General features: G+C 40.6%; 1 protein-coding gene across 3 annotated transcripts; it reads right to left on the bottom strand.

The window, feature by feature from the left end:
* Nucleotides 1–2683: 2683 nt before the first annotated feature.
* Nucleotides 2684–14810, bottom strand: bcat2 (branched chain amino-acid transaminase 2, mitochondrial). 3 transcript variants are annotated; one of them, XM_085157545.1, is made up of 11 exons: nt 14650–14810; nt 12639–12710; nt 12012–12421; nt 11594–11704; nt 9224–9343; nt 8931–9094; nt 5915–6057; nt 5725–5810; nt 5196–5336; nt 4883–4957; nt 2684–3961 (listed from the first exon to the last, which is right to left on the bottom strand). In XM_085157545.1, exons 3-11 carry the CDS (start codon nt 12120–12122, stop codon nt 3920–3922), a joined length of 993 nt encoding a protein of 330 aa, XP_085013671.1. In that variant the 5' UTR covers nt 12123–12421; nt 12639–12710; nt 14650–14810; the 3' UTR covers nt 2684–3919. The 3 variants fall into 3 exon arrangements, with proteins under 3 accessions (XP_085013671.1, XP_085013669.1, XP_085013670.1); XM_085157543.1 differs by having other exon boundaries at nt 12012–12212; XM_085157544.1 differs by lacking the exon at nt 14650–14810 and having other exon boundaries at nt 12639–13321.
* Nucleotides 14811–14906: the final 96 nt, after the last annotated feature.

Here is a 14906-nt window from a genome sequence, read left to right as displayed (position 1 = left end):
GTTATACAATTCTTGAAGTGCTTGATTTTTCCTCTGAAGATTAAGTTTTTCTTCTTCCTGTTGTATTTTCTGTTGGTCTTTTTCTTGAAGCAGCTCTTTATTTTTGAGCAGTGTTTCCTCAAGAGTTATTTGCATCATTTTCAGTTTTTCCTCCAAGACTTCAAGCTTGGATTCTTTTTCTTTCTCGAGCATTTCTTGTTGCTCTCTCTCTTGAATGATTTCTTTATTTCTGTGTGCTTTTTTATCGAGCCTGATTTGGAGCGATCTGTGTTTTTCCTCCATCTGGTCAAGCTTGGAGTCCATTTCCTTCTGTTTCATTTCCATTTTCTTCTTGTCTTGAAGCAACTGTTGACTTTTGTGCAGAGTTTTGTCATGCTTCACCTGCAGAGCTTTGTATTTTTCCTCCATGGCTTGGAGTTTGCTCTGCAGGTCTCTCTGCTCTACGCGCTCTTGTTTCTTGTCTTGGTGGATCTCCTTATTTCTCTCCAGAGCTTCATCAAGCATCACTTGCAAGCCTTCATTTTGTTTCTCGACGTTCCTCAGCTTGCAATCCATTTCTTCCTGTTGTATTTTCTGTTGGTCTTTCTCGTGAAGCAACTCTTTATTTTTGAGCAGTGTTTCCTCAAGTGTTATTTGCATCATTTTCAGTTTTTCCTCCAAGACTTCAAGCTTGGATTCTTTTTCTTTCTCGAGCATTTCTTGTTGCTCTCTCTCTTGAATGATTTCTTTATTTCTGTGCACTTTTTTATCAAGCCTGATTTGGAGCAATCTGTGTTTTTCCTCCATCTCGTCAAGCTTGGAGTCCATTTCTTTCTGTTTAATTTCCATTTGCTTCTTGTCTTGAAGCAACTGTTGACTTTTGTGCAGAGTTTTATCATGTTTCACCTGCAGCGCTTTGTATTTTTTCTCCATGGCTTGGAGTTTGCTCTGCAGGTCTCTCTGCTGTGTGGACTGTTGCTTCTCTTCTTGGTTGATTTCTTTCAGTTTTTCGAGAGCATTGTCAAGCTTCTCTTGGAGCTCCTGATTCTTCTTGACTATGTTTTCCTTTTTTATGCTCTCTTTTTTCTCCTTTTGGAGCAGATCTTTAATTTTTTCCAGCGCTCCATCAAGCTTTTCTTGGAGCTCCTGATTTTTCTTGAAAATTTTATCCCCTTTAATGCTCTCTTTTTTCTCCTTTTGGAGCAGATCTTTATTTTTTTCCAGTGCTCCATCGAGCTTTTCTTGGAGCTCCTGATTCTTCTTGAGCATTTTATCCCCTTTAATGATCTCTTTTTTCTCCTTTTGGAGCAGATCTTTAATTTTTTCCAGAGCTTCATCAAGCTTTTCTTGGAGCTCGTGATTCTTCTTATCTTGGAGAGCACATTGTTTCTCCCCAATAATACCTTCCCTTTCCTGAAGCTGGTAGGATAATTTTACTAATTCAGCGCTCTTTCTCTCATTTTCTTCTGTCAGGATCTTAATCTTTTCTCTGTTCATGAGATTTTCATTCTCCATTTCTTCCAATCGCTTTTCCTCTAATTCTACCTGTTCATCCCAAGGAAGAGAGCTGATATAAGGGTCTAGGGACTCATACCATGGAATCGAGCTGGGGTCAGCTTCTTGTCTTTCTTGCTCTTTCTGAGACATGTTGGAGTCTGTATACCGTGAGTACGAAAAGGATCCAAATGTTTGGAAATGCTTTACTGGTGAACGTTTGAATGCTGCTAACACAAGTGCTGCAAATAACGGACTAAAAGTTGTTCATCCTCACCCCTATTTAAGGATTCATGAGGATCAAAGCTTCAAAGGATCAAAGCTTTAGAAGCCTGTGACATCAGAATTCCATAAGCCAATGAGGTTGTCACATGACATTTTTGAATGAGGTCATGTTTTTGTATGAATTTTTTAAATAACATCAACATTCCGTAAGCCAATGAGGTTCTTACATGACTTTTGAATGAGGATAATTCTTTTGTGTTAAAAAAAGTGTTATTGCAATAACATAAAAAGTGAGTAAAGAAAGTAAATAAAAGTACAGTTTTATTTATATAGCACCTTTCAAGACAAATTCATTGTGTCTGAGTTGTATTGGTAACTCGTTGAAGTGTTACTGGGTATCATAACTAGACAGTTTGCGCATACAGTGAGTGAAAGCATTGGGTGGACTGAATCAGGCTAAATTAAATCGATAGAACTGAGTGGAGTTCTATCGATTATATTGATCAGAGAGTTAGAACAACAACTAAAGGAAACTTTGATTAATCTGAAAGGAACTAATATAGGTTAACAGGTAGCTGATACAAATCAGGATTTAAAACCATTTTTGGTTTGTTTGTTTTTCTGTTTGACTCCTTGTTTTTTTTCAATATTGCAGTTTATATGATCGTATTATGGGTTTGTTAAACTGTTCCATGTGAAAATGTTGGGAAATGAAATATCACAGGTGGAAATCAATGAAAGTGGAAATTCAGAAGAAATTCTGTCCTTTTCCTCATTAATGCACTAAATGCAGTTAGAATTTATTTAGAACTACAAATTAAATTTATTTTAGCAATTATTGTTGCACACCAGAAAGCTTAAATCATAAATTCATCACCAAAACACTGATTAAATGATTATTATTAATATCATCTAGAAGAACTTTTAATCAAATGCTAAATTTAAATACAGATGATTTAAAAAACAAACAAACAAAAGGACCCACTGAACTCAACCTGGCTTTAATGTAAAAACAAAAACAGCCAAATAAAGCTAACAACACATTTAAAAAACTAAACAGATATTGCTTTACATATCCAGCTACATCCCCTAAAGACAAAATCAGCAGCTTTAAATGACAGATGAAGAAGCTGACAGACAGATCAGGCACTTGGACAGAGGAGACTTACATATAAATATAGCAGAGAAAGTCACAGCTAAACACATGGTGACACAGTCAAGTACTCTGGAAGACAGTCGTCCGAATTTCACATAACAACGAGGAGGAAAAAAATTATAATTTAAAACACTCTAAAATATCAACAGTCTATTTGCTACCGTACAGTATTTTTCAGGAGTGCAGCATCTAACAGTCTCTCTCGTCTGCAGCGTGTCGGCGTTCAGCAGTCCTTCTGTTTGTGCGTGCTGCTGCTTGCTCAAATCTTTTTTTGTGCTGTCAAAGTCTTTACAAATAAAACCAACAAACATTAAAACCCACTCATGATTACTTTCTAAAAAGCCGAGTCACACACAGATGTTACAACTAAGCTCAGTGCAAACGCTGGTGTCCAAGCGACGTGGCCCCATGAAAAATTACAGATCAGTTCGCCAAATACACGACAATAAGAAATAACACATCCTTACAAGGTTGGCTATTCCAGTTTTGGCTACTCACATGTAGCAGTTAAAGGTTTTAGGTTAAATACCACGAGCTAATAGCAACTGCTGTTGTGAGATTCGCTTTAATTCATTTGTTGATGAGTAACAGTAACTACCAAAGTCTTAAACACCAAATACAAACCTGTAGCTTGTGACTACGACACCTGAAACATGTCAAACTTTGTGCCTGTTTGTTAATGCAGGGCTGATTAAAATTAAAGTACGAGCATCTGAGTGAAGTTTAGCCTGTATTAATGCTGTGAATCATGTTAATATTTAAAATCTATTTTTTTCCCCTCCAACAATTAAAATTTTCTTCGGACTTGATATCGGCAAACGTCGCCGTTAGTATTGCTGCATTCAAACCACCAACTGGTTTTCTGAGACAGTAACATCCGTGAAAGGCGTCCAAAAAGACAGGAAGAGAGAGGCGTCTGTGTCCCCGAGTGACGAAGCAGGAGTGCATTCATTAGATGAAAGGAGTGCGGTGGGGGCGGGGGGAGGGGATGGGTCGCTGTTGGTTGTTCCAAACTAAAATTAGCGGATTAAATGTTGATACAACCGGCATGTGCAAAGTAGCTGTTTAAACAACCAGTGGAGCCCATTCACTCTGTGTGCGTCCGTACTGCAGGAAACACAAGGAAGCAAAAGAAGAGAGGGAAACAAATAAATACAGAGGAAGGAAATGAATTCACATATAGAAAGTCACAGGATAAGCTAGGCCTGCAACAAGTGCTGTTATTCCAATAGCAGACTGTCATAAAACAAGTCATAAATAAATACTTTTTCAATATCATGTTTTACTGATTATTGATCTGAGAACGAAGAATATCTGTCGGACTGATCGACATCAAGGTCAGATGTGTTAAAGAAAAAACAAAACGTGCATGGGTGTGTTTTGTGTCTCTGTGACTAAATGGGCACAGCTCTGAGGCCTAAAGATTGTAGCCAGTATAGAAGAGCTTTAAGCCAGAGTTCTTTTTAATGGCCAGCAGGGGGCGACTTCTCTGGCTGCAAAGAGTTGATGTTTATGGGAATTTGATCGTCTTTGCTCGGTGATCTCAGTGACTTCATAAGCTCGGGTTCTAGTTAAATATTTAATAGAACCTGAAGTCTTTTGTAAACAGTGGCCCTTCTACAACTAAAAGGAGAGTTATCTATAATATGCTCACTGCTCAAATGCCACAGTGGCTACATCCATCTTCTATTCTGTCTGTGGGTGAGAGAGTATGCATAGACAATAGCTTCTTGTGACCCAGCATGCACACGTTTGGAGTTTTGGTTCTGTTTACATACACTAAATTTAATCTGATGCCTAATAATTCTGCACATCTGTGCGCATATCTTGCTAAAAGAGAACTGTGTGCAGAAGAGGTCTAATGAAAATACTACACATTTCTGCCTTCGATACACTTTAGGAATCTGGACCCTGTATTTTTCAGTTCCCTCTTGCTGCCACTTGGAAGCAGCAGCATTCAAGTTCCCTTGATCACTTTAAAGATGCCTAATATTTAGATTTGGGATATAAATGTGGTGACGCTCTTACCTGAATATCAGTAAGCTCTTTGTAGAACCTTTTGGCCAGATCTGGACCGTTCTGCATGGTGGGGATCTGGTACGTCTGAGAGAAAACAGAAGGAAATATTGACGTTATTGGTGATTTCCATGGATTCCTCACACCGTCAAACATGAATATTTAAAAATGAACACGTGATTATTTGTCCACAAATGTTGCCTGATGACTCAGCAAAGCAGAAAAATTAAATGTTCATGTTTGATAATGGGCCACAGGAAACCCAGCAACGTCACTATTACTCGTGAAAAATAAGCAGCATCAGAACCAGGAGATGAACTCCCACCTTTCCATTGTAGAGGAGGCTGCCGACGGGGCAGACGACGCAGGCCGTCCCTGCACCAAACACCTCCAGGACTCGCCCGGCATCCAGAGCTCCAAGCAGCTCCTTCATGACCATAGACCGCTCCGTGACTTTAAACTCTCCCTGACAGAAACACACAAAGAAATTATTTTATTTTATTGCTGCACTCCATTCAAAGGTAGAAGTTGGAAATCCCAATCGTAATCTTTCAGCTGGAATGCCTCATTAAATTCCCACCTGGCAACCCGGAGAAGCCCGACCAACCAAAATAATTTGTTCAAGACAATTTCTGAAACTAGGAAACGCTCGTCTGCAAAAGATGACACCACTGAACATCATGCTGGGAAATGCTAGCAAGCACTGGGATGCTACAAAATAACTAAGACTCAGACTAAAAATGAGACTCCTGTTGTTCGATTTCTGCTTATCCTGCGTCTGTGCTGGACTTTCAGTGTGGGCGGGGCTCAGGCAGCTGTCTTGTTGACCTAACAGCGTGTGTTTGGTCTCTTACCCAGGATCTTCCCAGGTCCAGCAGTGACTGTCTGGTCACTCCTGGGAGAATAATGCCATCCAGCGGCGGGGTCACCAGCTCTTTCTCTGCATCCACAGAGGAAAAATTCACAAGAGCAGTTTTAAACTGTGTGAACAATAAAAAGATGACTGGGGAAAAAACAACCAAATATGAACTAAAAGATTCTGACCTCCTTTCTCATTGGTCCAGTAGATAAAGAGGTTCATGGTGCCGACCTCGGTGATCTCCTCATCTTGTCCATACAGCCAGAGGACCTGCTGACAGCCTCGCTTCACTGCCTCGTTCTGCACCGCTATTGTGGGGCCGTAGTTACTGGAAAGAAGTTAAATAAGACAGACGGCCTGATTTATTACATATGAACAGAGCGGCTTGGACTGAAAAACATAATATAAAGACACATTTCTTGTTTGTATTTGTTTTGGTGTAATGCATGTTTTGCACACCAGGTGGCAGTCAGTGGTAGTGGGGCCATACATCTATGAATGGGACTATTCTGAGGATGACTCGTGCAGGTGTGTTGCATGGCAGGAGGCGCGCAGGTAAGAAGATACAACATGCAAATAATAAATGAAAACTGCTGATGTCGACATCAGTGCCAACATGTAGCACCGGTGATTTACAAATAAACCTCCACAACATCCTCCACAGAGACTGAAATGAACACAAGAGTATTAGCACATTTTCTCTCCTCGTTTTTCATTTAAATAACATATTTAGTCATCAATTAAAAGCCTTACACCGCTGTTATGTGCCTGTGTTGGTGCGGGGGGTGCCACCCCCCGCACCAACACAGGCCCCGTAACCTGTGTTGGTGTAACAAGAGCGTAACCCCGCTCTTGTTACGGTCATCTCGAGCCGAGTCGTAACGACCGCCAAAATCACAACCTGTAACCAAAGTAAAGTCACACAATCCAACAATAATTAATTTCAAGAAGTGAGGAAGACACAGTCCAAAGGTTTTCAGTCCAAAGAATGATGACTTAGCAACCGTTGTTGTGCACGGGCACCAGACCAGCACCCAAAGAAAAGGTGTTTGTGCTGACGAGGAAGCATCCTGTTAATATCACGACTGTTAGAAGGAACATCGTGAGAACCACAGAACTGCAATCATTTCTGGATTGACAAGAATAAACAATGAACAATGGTGTTAAGAAGCCAGCCTTGAGTTGAGCTCTTTCTGAGCGTCACTAAGTTCAAGCTGCATTAGCTTCGATACAGAGCATACAGAGACCCTGACGTACAGCCCTCTGTGATGTTCTGCTTTAATGTCAGGAATGCAGAAATGCAGACCGGCTCGACTGACGTAGCAGAGCTGTAGTTCTGTGCTTTCAATATGTCTCCATGAGTTCAACACAGTGTATGGTGTGCAGTGCAGCGAGGAGTCCCTGAGACATCTAGACTGGAGAAACTAAACAGCCACTCCATAAATGCATGGCACAACATAGAAGAGCCACCTCGATGGGACGAGACTCAGCTGTACATATGCATCTAAAGGTCAAAGGTCACGCTTTCGAGGATGCAAACGTTCACATTTTGGACCAAGAACACAGATAGTTTGAAAGGAGAGTGAAAGAAGCCATCTATGCCCACTGTGAACGACCTTCTTCGAACAGAGGGGGAGGGCTGTCTGCCATCCTTATCTCCTCTTTATCTCAGTGGGTCACATGATAAGGTGAGGCAAGGTCTCACAACGGTTTCACCTATAACCTCTGCTGATAATGACCCACACACCCGCAAACAATCAATAGTGGGTCAACAACCCTTTTAAGTGAAAACTCCCTGAATTCTTCACCTTTCGTCTTAAAACTGAGGAAACGTCTCGAACGAGAGGTGAAACGCCTTCAAGCAGCAGTGCAGACGCGTTGTGATGAAAGCATGAATGAGACATTCACAAATTTTCAAAGATAAAATGGATTTGATTCTGGATAAAAGCCTCAAATGATAAAAAATAAATAGCTTTAATAAAGGATTTTATCTGCTTGTCTAGTATAAAAATCACAGTCCAGTTCCAACTACACTGCTCGACTGATGTGCTCTGGCTTTAGTGATCATATCTAAAACGTCAGCATCAATCAGGCTCTACTTTCTGTACCAGTAAATGCACAATAACATTTAAACAATCAGCTAAACAAGACTGCAAAGCTCTTAATCTACACAGACTAGAAACCTCCAGCCAGGCTGAAAATTCCCTTCAGACCATGCATGAAGTGAGTCCTGGGATCTAAGAGGAAACCTGGATCTGGATTAGTTTCTGATATTTTCTTCAGAGCACTGAGATGATATTTCACAGTGTTTCCTTTTTCAGTTTGATATGAATATGTGAAGATATAAGTTAAATTTTGCCATATCTTGTACTAAAAAGTAACCAGTAAAATAAACTCCTTAGCAGAGGTAACAAACAACGTAAGCCCACCGAATTACTCTCAGCTCCACTGGAGTCGTGTGGCTACTGCTGCTAAATCAGGCCCGACAGCTGAAGTGTTTACTCCACTTTGATGGAGGAGAGCAGATTTGTTGGCTTAGCGAATCGAGTGGGCGTTCAGCGGTGTTACGTAATCACGCCGGAGCCGAGCAGGTGCTGATGTAGGACAGCAGAGTCATGTGGAAGCAGGGCCGTGATTACAGGCTGCATGGAATCAGGGGAGATTATAGGAACGCCGATTTGTCTCCTCAGTCTCGTGATTATTTTTGACCTAACTGCAGATGTTTTCAAAAGCACAGGTGACGGTCCAGACCATTAATGTACCAGCTGTACGGTTAATGCTGAATATTTTAAGGCTGATTTTAATGCAAATACACCACCTAAAATATCACACGAGCTCTTTCCTTTTTGACACTCAGGCCGGCTTTCTCGTCTCCACCAGATCCCACTGCTGAATGAAAACACAGCTGTGGTGTGGAGCACTGCAGAAAGTCCACCTGAACATTACAGAGCTGTGAAGCTGGTAAACTACCTCCGATTTTTTAAAATACTTTTTAAAAATGTCTTTTATACTGGTTTTTTTATACTTCTTTCTGCTTGTTTGGGTTTCATATCGTCAGTAAATTAGTTTCAACTTTGTTTACCGGTTTCTCTCAGACGTCCTTCAAACTCAATTGTGTTGAATTGTTCTTTTTATGCACAAAATCGACTGATAACCACAGCGAGACAGACACCAAATGCACACTTAAGGGTAAAAACTTACCCTCCCATCTTGTAGGCCCCAACACCTCCTTTCCAAGCTCTCACAAACGCAGGGTCTGCCAGCAGGGACACTGGGTTGAAGGACCCCGTTGAAAAGTACGGCCCGACTGGGCCGATGATGACGAAGATCATAGCTTTTCCTGGACGAGACACGCCAAGAGACGGCTGGATGTGAGGTAAGAAAAGACAAGAGGAGACTGTTAATGAGGAGAAGGACATTTCAAGCACATCCTGATTTAATTAACCTGGCTGACGTGGAACCTGCAAAGGCCTTTTAGTGAAACTAAAGCTCACCTCTGTTCCAATGTAAGTGGGTCTGATATAGAGGCTGGCATCCTGGGAGTAGGGGACCCACTCCTGGTCGATCTCCACCAGCTTCCTGATGCACTCCAGCAGTTCTCCTTTATCAAACAGCTGCACAGGGAAAAGACATTCAACAGTAAGCTTTCACCATTAATCTGGCTAATATAATATCATCCAAATGACTCTGGCTGTGGTGGAGAGGAGGTCGCTTACAAACTCTTATCCATCTACTCCCGCGCTCTCTGCACTACTTACTTTCTCCGGCAGACTGTTTTGTCTTGGCAGCCACGAGGACAGATACTGATCGCTGTCATCACCTCACGCACTAACTTTATAAGCCATCTTATCTGTATAGTAGACAATTACCTGTTCTCTCATGTCATCATTCAGTGTATTTTCACCCTGCACTCTATCACACTGAGCTTCTTTAATGCTGACATTTGCTGGTGCTGGAATGAATGTAATGATCCTTTATTATTTATCCTTTATGTAGTCAACATTTTACAAAGCATGTGACTGCATGTTATTTCGATTTTTATTTACTGAGAGTCTTTCTTCTTTTGCATATTTTACCCAAATTTTCTTATATTTTATTGCTGTATTCTACTTTATTATAAGCTGTACTTAATTTTTTGGCTGCAGTAACACAAGAATATCCTATCTTTGGAGAAATATACATGGGGTAAAATCAACACAAAAACTAAACGAGTGTCACAAATTAACATTATAATTCTCTAGATTAATTTATTCATGACGTGTCAGTGATGGATTCTAGATATAAACATATAAACATAAACATTTATAAACAAAGAATAAAGCATAAATAGGAAAACAGCCGAGCCCACATCTTCAGTATCTACGATCCTCCCTGTTTATCTTTACTTCTAACAGCAGCCAGGCTCTCCTTGAGGCCTTTTTGGAGGCAGAACAGAAAGACAAACAGAAGTCTTGCGTGACACTTTCAAGACTCTTCCAAATACATCTATATTGCATACTCACAGTATCTTAGTTATACCGAAAGTTTGTTTCCCCTGTGAAACAGTTTCACAATAATGTTTTCTTGACATTTAAGCACATCTAATTTCGGTGTTTTCATTTTTTGGTGTGGCGCCGGATAATAGTTTGATTGAGGTTTGAACTCTGGTACCAGGACATCAGGAGGGTGTGTAAAAAGCCCGTTTATGAAACTGTAAAGATAACCTATTCCTGTGTGGTGGTGGAAAGCTTTAGTTCGTTTCCAGCGTAGACGCAAATCCCCTTTGGCGTTGCGTCAGGCGGGTTAAAACCCTGCCAGATCAAACATGCACATCTCCCTAGTGTAGTGAGTGTAAGGCAAGGGAGCAGCCAAACGTAGTTTTCTCTATACTCTGTTACATGTAACTCATGAGCCCAAAGCTCAAGTTTGAGCTTTTTAGATCCTTGCTAAGGAATTAGCATCGACAGCACATTTAGACCAACAGCAGCACTGAGATAAAGCAACACAGGGTGAGGTTAAAGCTCATAAAGGCGATGAGACCCAAGTCCAGTTTGAATCATGGAGTTTTTCCACTCCAAAGAATGAATGACCAGCATTCTTCCTGCAAGAGGAATTTTTAGCACCTCCCTAATGAGGTTTAATCCAACCCCTCCCACAAATCCGCTTGCAGTGTTGTAATATGTATTTTACCAGTTTCACTTCCTCAAGTGTAACTGACATTTTGGGAATGAAGAGAAAATGCTCATCGATGCACGCCAGTGTGCCAGATTCGACGGGTTTTAAGAGTTGAGCAACAACACATCTAAGGCATTAAAACTCAGGGACGTGACCACAACACATGATGCAACCTGATCTTTTATCTTGGGCAGAAATGTGGCTTTGCTTTGAGCAAACGTGACACTTGACTTGCTGCCAGATGAAGGATTAAAAAAGTCTGGATCAACTTTTCTGCCAGACCACGCTGTGTGTTTTTGCCAGAGCCGTCCATGTGCTCAGCAGCCTCACTGCGCTGACTGGCTTCAAAGAACGAGCAGCGCTTTGTCATGCTGTGCAACAGTCTCTCTGAATAAGGCCTCAGTGTCTCATGATGGTCTAAAATCGCTTTTCTGAGGCGTTTCCACTCTGATTAAAATGATATACTGTGTGAAGGACAAACAAAATACTGATATCAATATATATTGCAAAGAGCAGCCTCCAGGGATAAAAAATAGAACCACCAAGAAAACAACCAGACACCTTAAATACCCACATTTACAGCAAAAGTTAGCATGTTCATAATCTATTGATCTGGAAAGAGTATCCTGAAAATCATTGGATGGTATCCATCTTTTATATACAGTCTATGATATATTAGGGTCAAGGTTTCTGATGGTGTGCAAACTCACAGGAAGGCTGCTCCTGTCTGCACTGCGATGCATCCTCTCCATGTTCAGCATGGGTCTGAACAGACGGATGTGGTTGTCGACGCCACGGTACGCCTTCATGCCTTCAAACAGCTGGAGAAGGTAGAAACAAATAACTTTTGTTAGTTACTATGTAGGTATAGATGAATGTGGCAGTGTTTCCCTTTTACTGAATGGTTATGGCGACTTTAAGCCCATTCTGGCACTGATATTCATCAAATTATCAGGTGAGAGGACAATACCTAACCATTTCATTGGGCGATATGTGTCAGCCATTGGCTGTTATTACAAGTTCCTGGTCTACTGGCTCACTTATATGTTACACTACAGCAGAGGGTGCTGCACCCAGTGAAAATATCATGCATGTTTATGTACTGCACGTTGGCAGAGTGTTCTTTACCTCTATGGAGTAGTGCAGGGCAGAGCTAGCTGGATGCAGCGACAGATTCTGGAAAGGTTTGATCTGAGGAGATTCCCAGCCGCCCTTCTCCGACCAGTTGATAGTCAACATGTGGTCGGAGAATTGTTTGCCGAAGAGCAGCGTGGAGGGCTCGGGCTTCGGCTTGCATTCTGTGTTGCGTTCAATGGTGAGACCTGCTGCCTGAGATGGAGATGGACAGGCGAGCCGGACACGGGTGGAGAAAAAAGAAGGAGACGGACAAGAGCAGAGCAGGCGACGAAAACAGTGATTGTTTTTTTTAAATTGCTGTTATTGACACGGCATGCTCAAAAGGACAATTGGTGGTGGTTAAACATAGTCAGGTAAGGGTTAACAGATCATTTGGACACAATTAAACCGGTTAAATTAAACTGAATTAATTAATTACAACAGACACAGAGTGAGGGGAACACAGAAAAGGAAAGAAACTGTAAATAAAAAGCAACTCGACCAAGCTAAAGAGACAAATCCTATTCTTTCTGTTACCATCATGGTCTCCATACCAAACCAGCCATTCACAGGCTCGCCAGACTGTAATTCAAGGTCTCACCTGGTGAAAAAAGAAAATGTTAATGTTTTCCTCATTACCTTAAAGGAGCTGGCGAACCGCAGCGAGCCAAAGGAAAAGGGGAAAGTCTGAAGAAGTCGTCCATGGAGTGCCTGCAAGGAAAGCATGATGAAACTCTTTGCGAGATGTGGCAGCTTTCTTTAAATACCCATCAAAAAGTTTCAAAATGTTAACAGATAACAGTTTAAGCTCTGATTTCCAGGTGACAATCATTGAGCCACGTCTGGGAACACACAGGAAGACTGTGCAATACTGGTTTTTTTCTGAGGGGTGTGTGTGTGACTCAGCACCAATCATATTGTCTGCACATTACAGAATGAGACAGTCGTAAGAGCTGTAAATAGAATCAGATCACATGTGCAGGGTGCTCTCTGCAGAATTATATTATTATATTATTATTATAAGGGCTTCAAAATAAGAAGATAGAAACAGCCAACCATAAAAGCTTATTTCATAAAAACATATCATTAGTTTAGGTACATAAATTATCAATGTCACTCCTTAACTGGCTTCGTAGATCTTGGCATTCATACTTTGAGTTCAGGCAAGGTAACATGAGAAATCTAAAGGTAATTCAGCCCTGGGGTAAGACAGGATGGGATATTATACTTTTACTTATTTAACCCGTATTAAGATCAACTGTCCTGGCAGTTTAATACTTATGGAAGTATTAAACTATGGAATCTTCTAATTAATCTCTTGAAATTTCACATTTTATGTGAAATTATGTGACTTATTATGTGACATGTGACTAAATGGAAATAATTAGCCTGACAAGTTCAGGGAAGAAAGAAAACAAATTACAATTTGACTGCTACAACACGACTAGGAAAAAGTTGACCAGTTAGTAAATTATTGCGTTTAAAGTTAACAAGTGTGTTGAAATGATTAAATCTCAGTTAAATATTGGGTAAATAATTAATATACACAACTAGATTCTTTCTAACAATAAAAACAATGTTAAACAGTAGAAACATTTAGAAAAGTTGTTAAATATTTAAAAAAAGCAGAATGGATACAGGGCTAAAACATCCAGGTTGTGCTTCTAAATGGTTTTAACTTTACCAAACTAATAAGTTTGTAACTAATTAATTGTATGCATACAATAGAAACAACATTTAAAGTAGTTTAAAATCAAAATCCAATATTTGGTAAATGACAGCTGGCATTGATAAAGGGCCACAGGGCAGCTCACCTGACAGGCCAGTTCTGGCATGTTTGAAGGTCAAAGAGCTAAACCACTGACATTACAGACAGACAATATAATTATCACCTCGTGTCCATAATTTCTGCACAATGGAGCCCAGGGAAGCATTTTGGCGGAAAGATGATGCAAGATTTGGTCTTTATTGTACAATGAGAGCTTAGCTATATTTTTTTGATTTTTGCCACACACAAACCTGGTGAATGAAATATGTCCCTATTTCCCAAAGCAACATTTAGTTTCTTGCATTCAATTGTGGCATTTAATACAGCAGGAAAGTAACTTATTCTATTCATTCTACATGTAAAACACAAGAGTAATAACGTGGTAGCAATGTACACAGACACTTTGCATTTTCTGTAAATGTGCATCAACTAAAAGCCCTTTAATATTTAAGTCGACGCACAAGACAGACTGACCAAAAACATAACGTCACGCATGAAAACCTCAAATTTCCTAAGCAGAAACAAATGATCCCAAAAAACATACAATTTTTTTGTCTCTAAGTGAGCCGAATTTGTTAACCACCTTTAAGATTAACAATTGCATATTTTTAGTGTTTTTGGTGTGTTTTTATTTTGACCATAAGCAGAAGACATAAAATCTCCACATTTCTGCATTAAGTTGGGTCTTTTCCATGCTGTACAATTTTGCCACGCTCCGCGCTCGCGCGGAATTCTCCAGTAGCAGTGGGCCAGGATGGTTTACTGGCCTCTTATCTTCTTTAATGATTACCGGCCACCTTATCACCCATTAAGATTAATCATTTACCCACAACATCACAGCAACCTGGTAATAAACAGCACACAGACACTCAATCGACTCACCGTCCGGAGGGCTGCCATCGCCGCTACGCCAGTGATAATAAACAACTTTGTTAGTCCGTGTGGAAACAAACGCTCCACGTCAGCTAGCGTTCCGCTTTGAAATACGAGACCTTCTTGCTGTCCCTGAACCCAGAAGCGTCAGGACACGAGCAGCGTGTGTCGACTTTGAAATATTCAGGATCTTCTATTCAACCTTTCTACCAGTTTAATAATTCAGAAAAATTACACGTCTCAGAATAATGACACAACGATGTTAG

This window comes from Neolamprologus multifasciatus, chromosome 4, assembly GCF_963576455.1.
Source record: "Neolamprologus multifasciatus chromosome 4, fNeoMul1.2, whole genome shotgun sequence".
In the NCBI taxonomy this organism is placed as follows: domain Eukaryota; kingdom Metazoa; phylum Chordata; class Actinopteri; order Cichliformes; family Cichlidae; genus Neolamprologus; species Neolamprologus multifasciatus.
The sequence above is the reverse complement of the archived record's forward strand: the minus strand, read 5'-3'. Positions and strand labels throughout refer to the sequence as shown.

Coding starts and splice junctions, on each gene's coding strand:
- bcat2 (XM_085157543.1), bottom strand. Junction 9,344..11,593: donor CAGACAGGAGCAGCCTTCCT/GTGAGTTTGCAC, acceptor TTCCCTGTGCAG/CTGTTTGATAAAGGAGAACT. Junction 3,962..4,882: donor AAGAGCTTACTGATATTCAG/GTAAGAGCGTCA, acceptor TGTTTCCTGCAG/TACGGACGCACACAGAGTGA.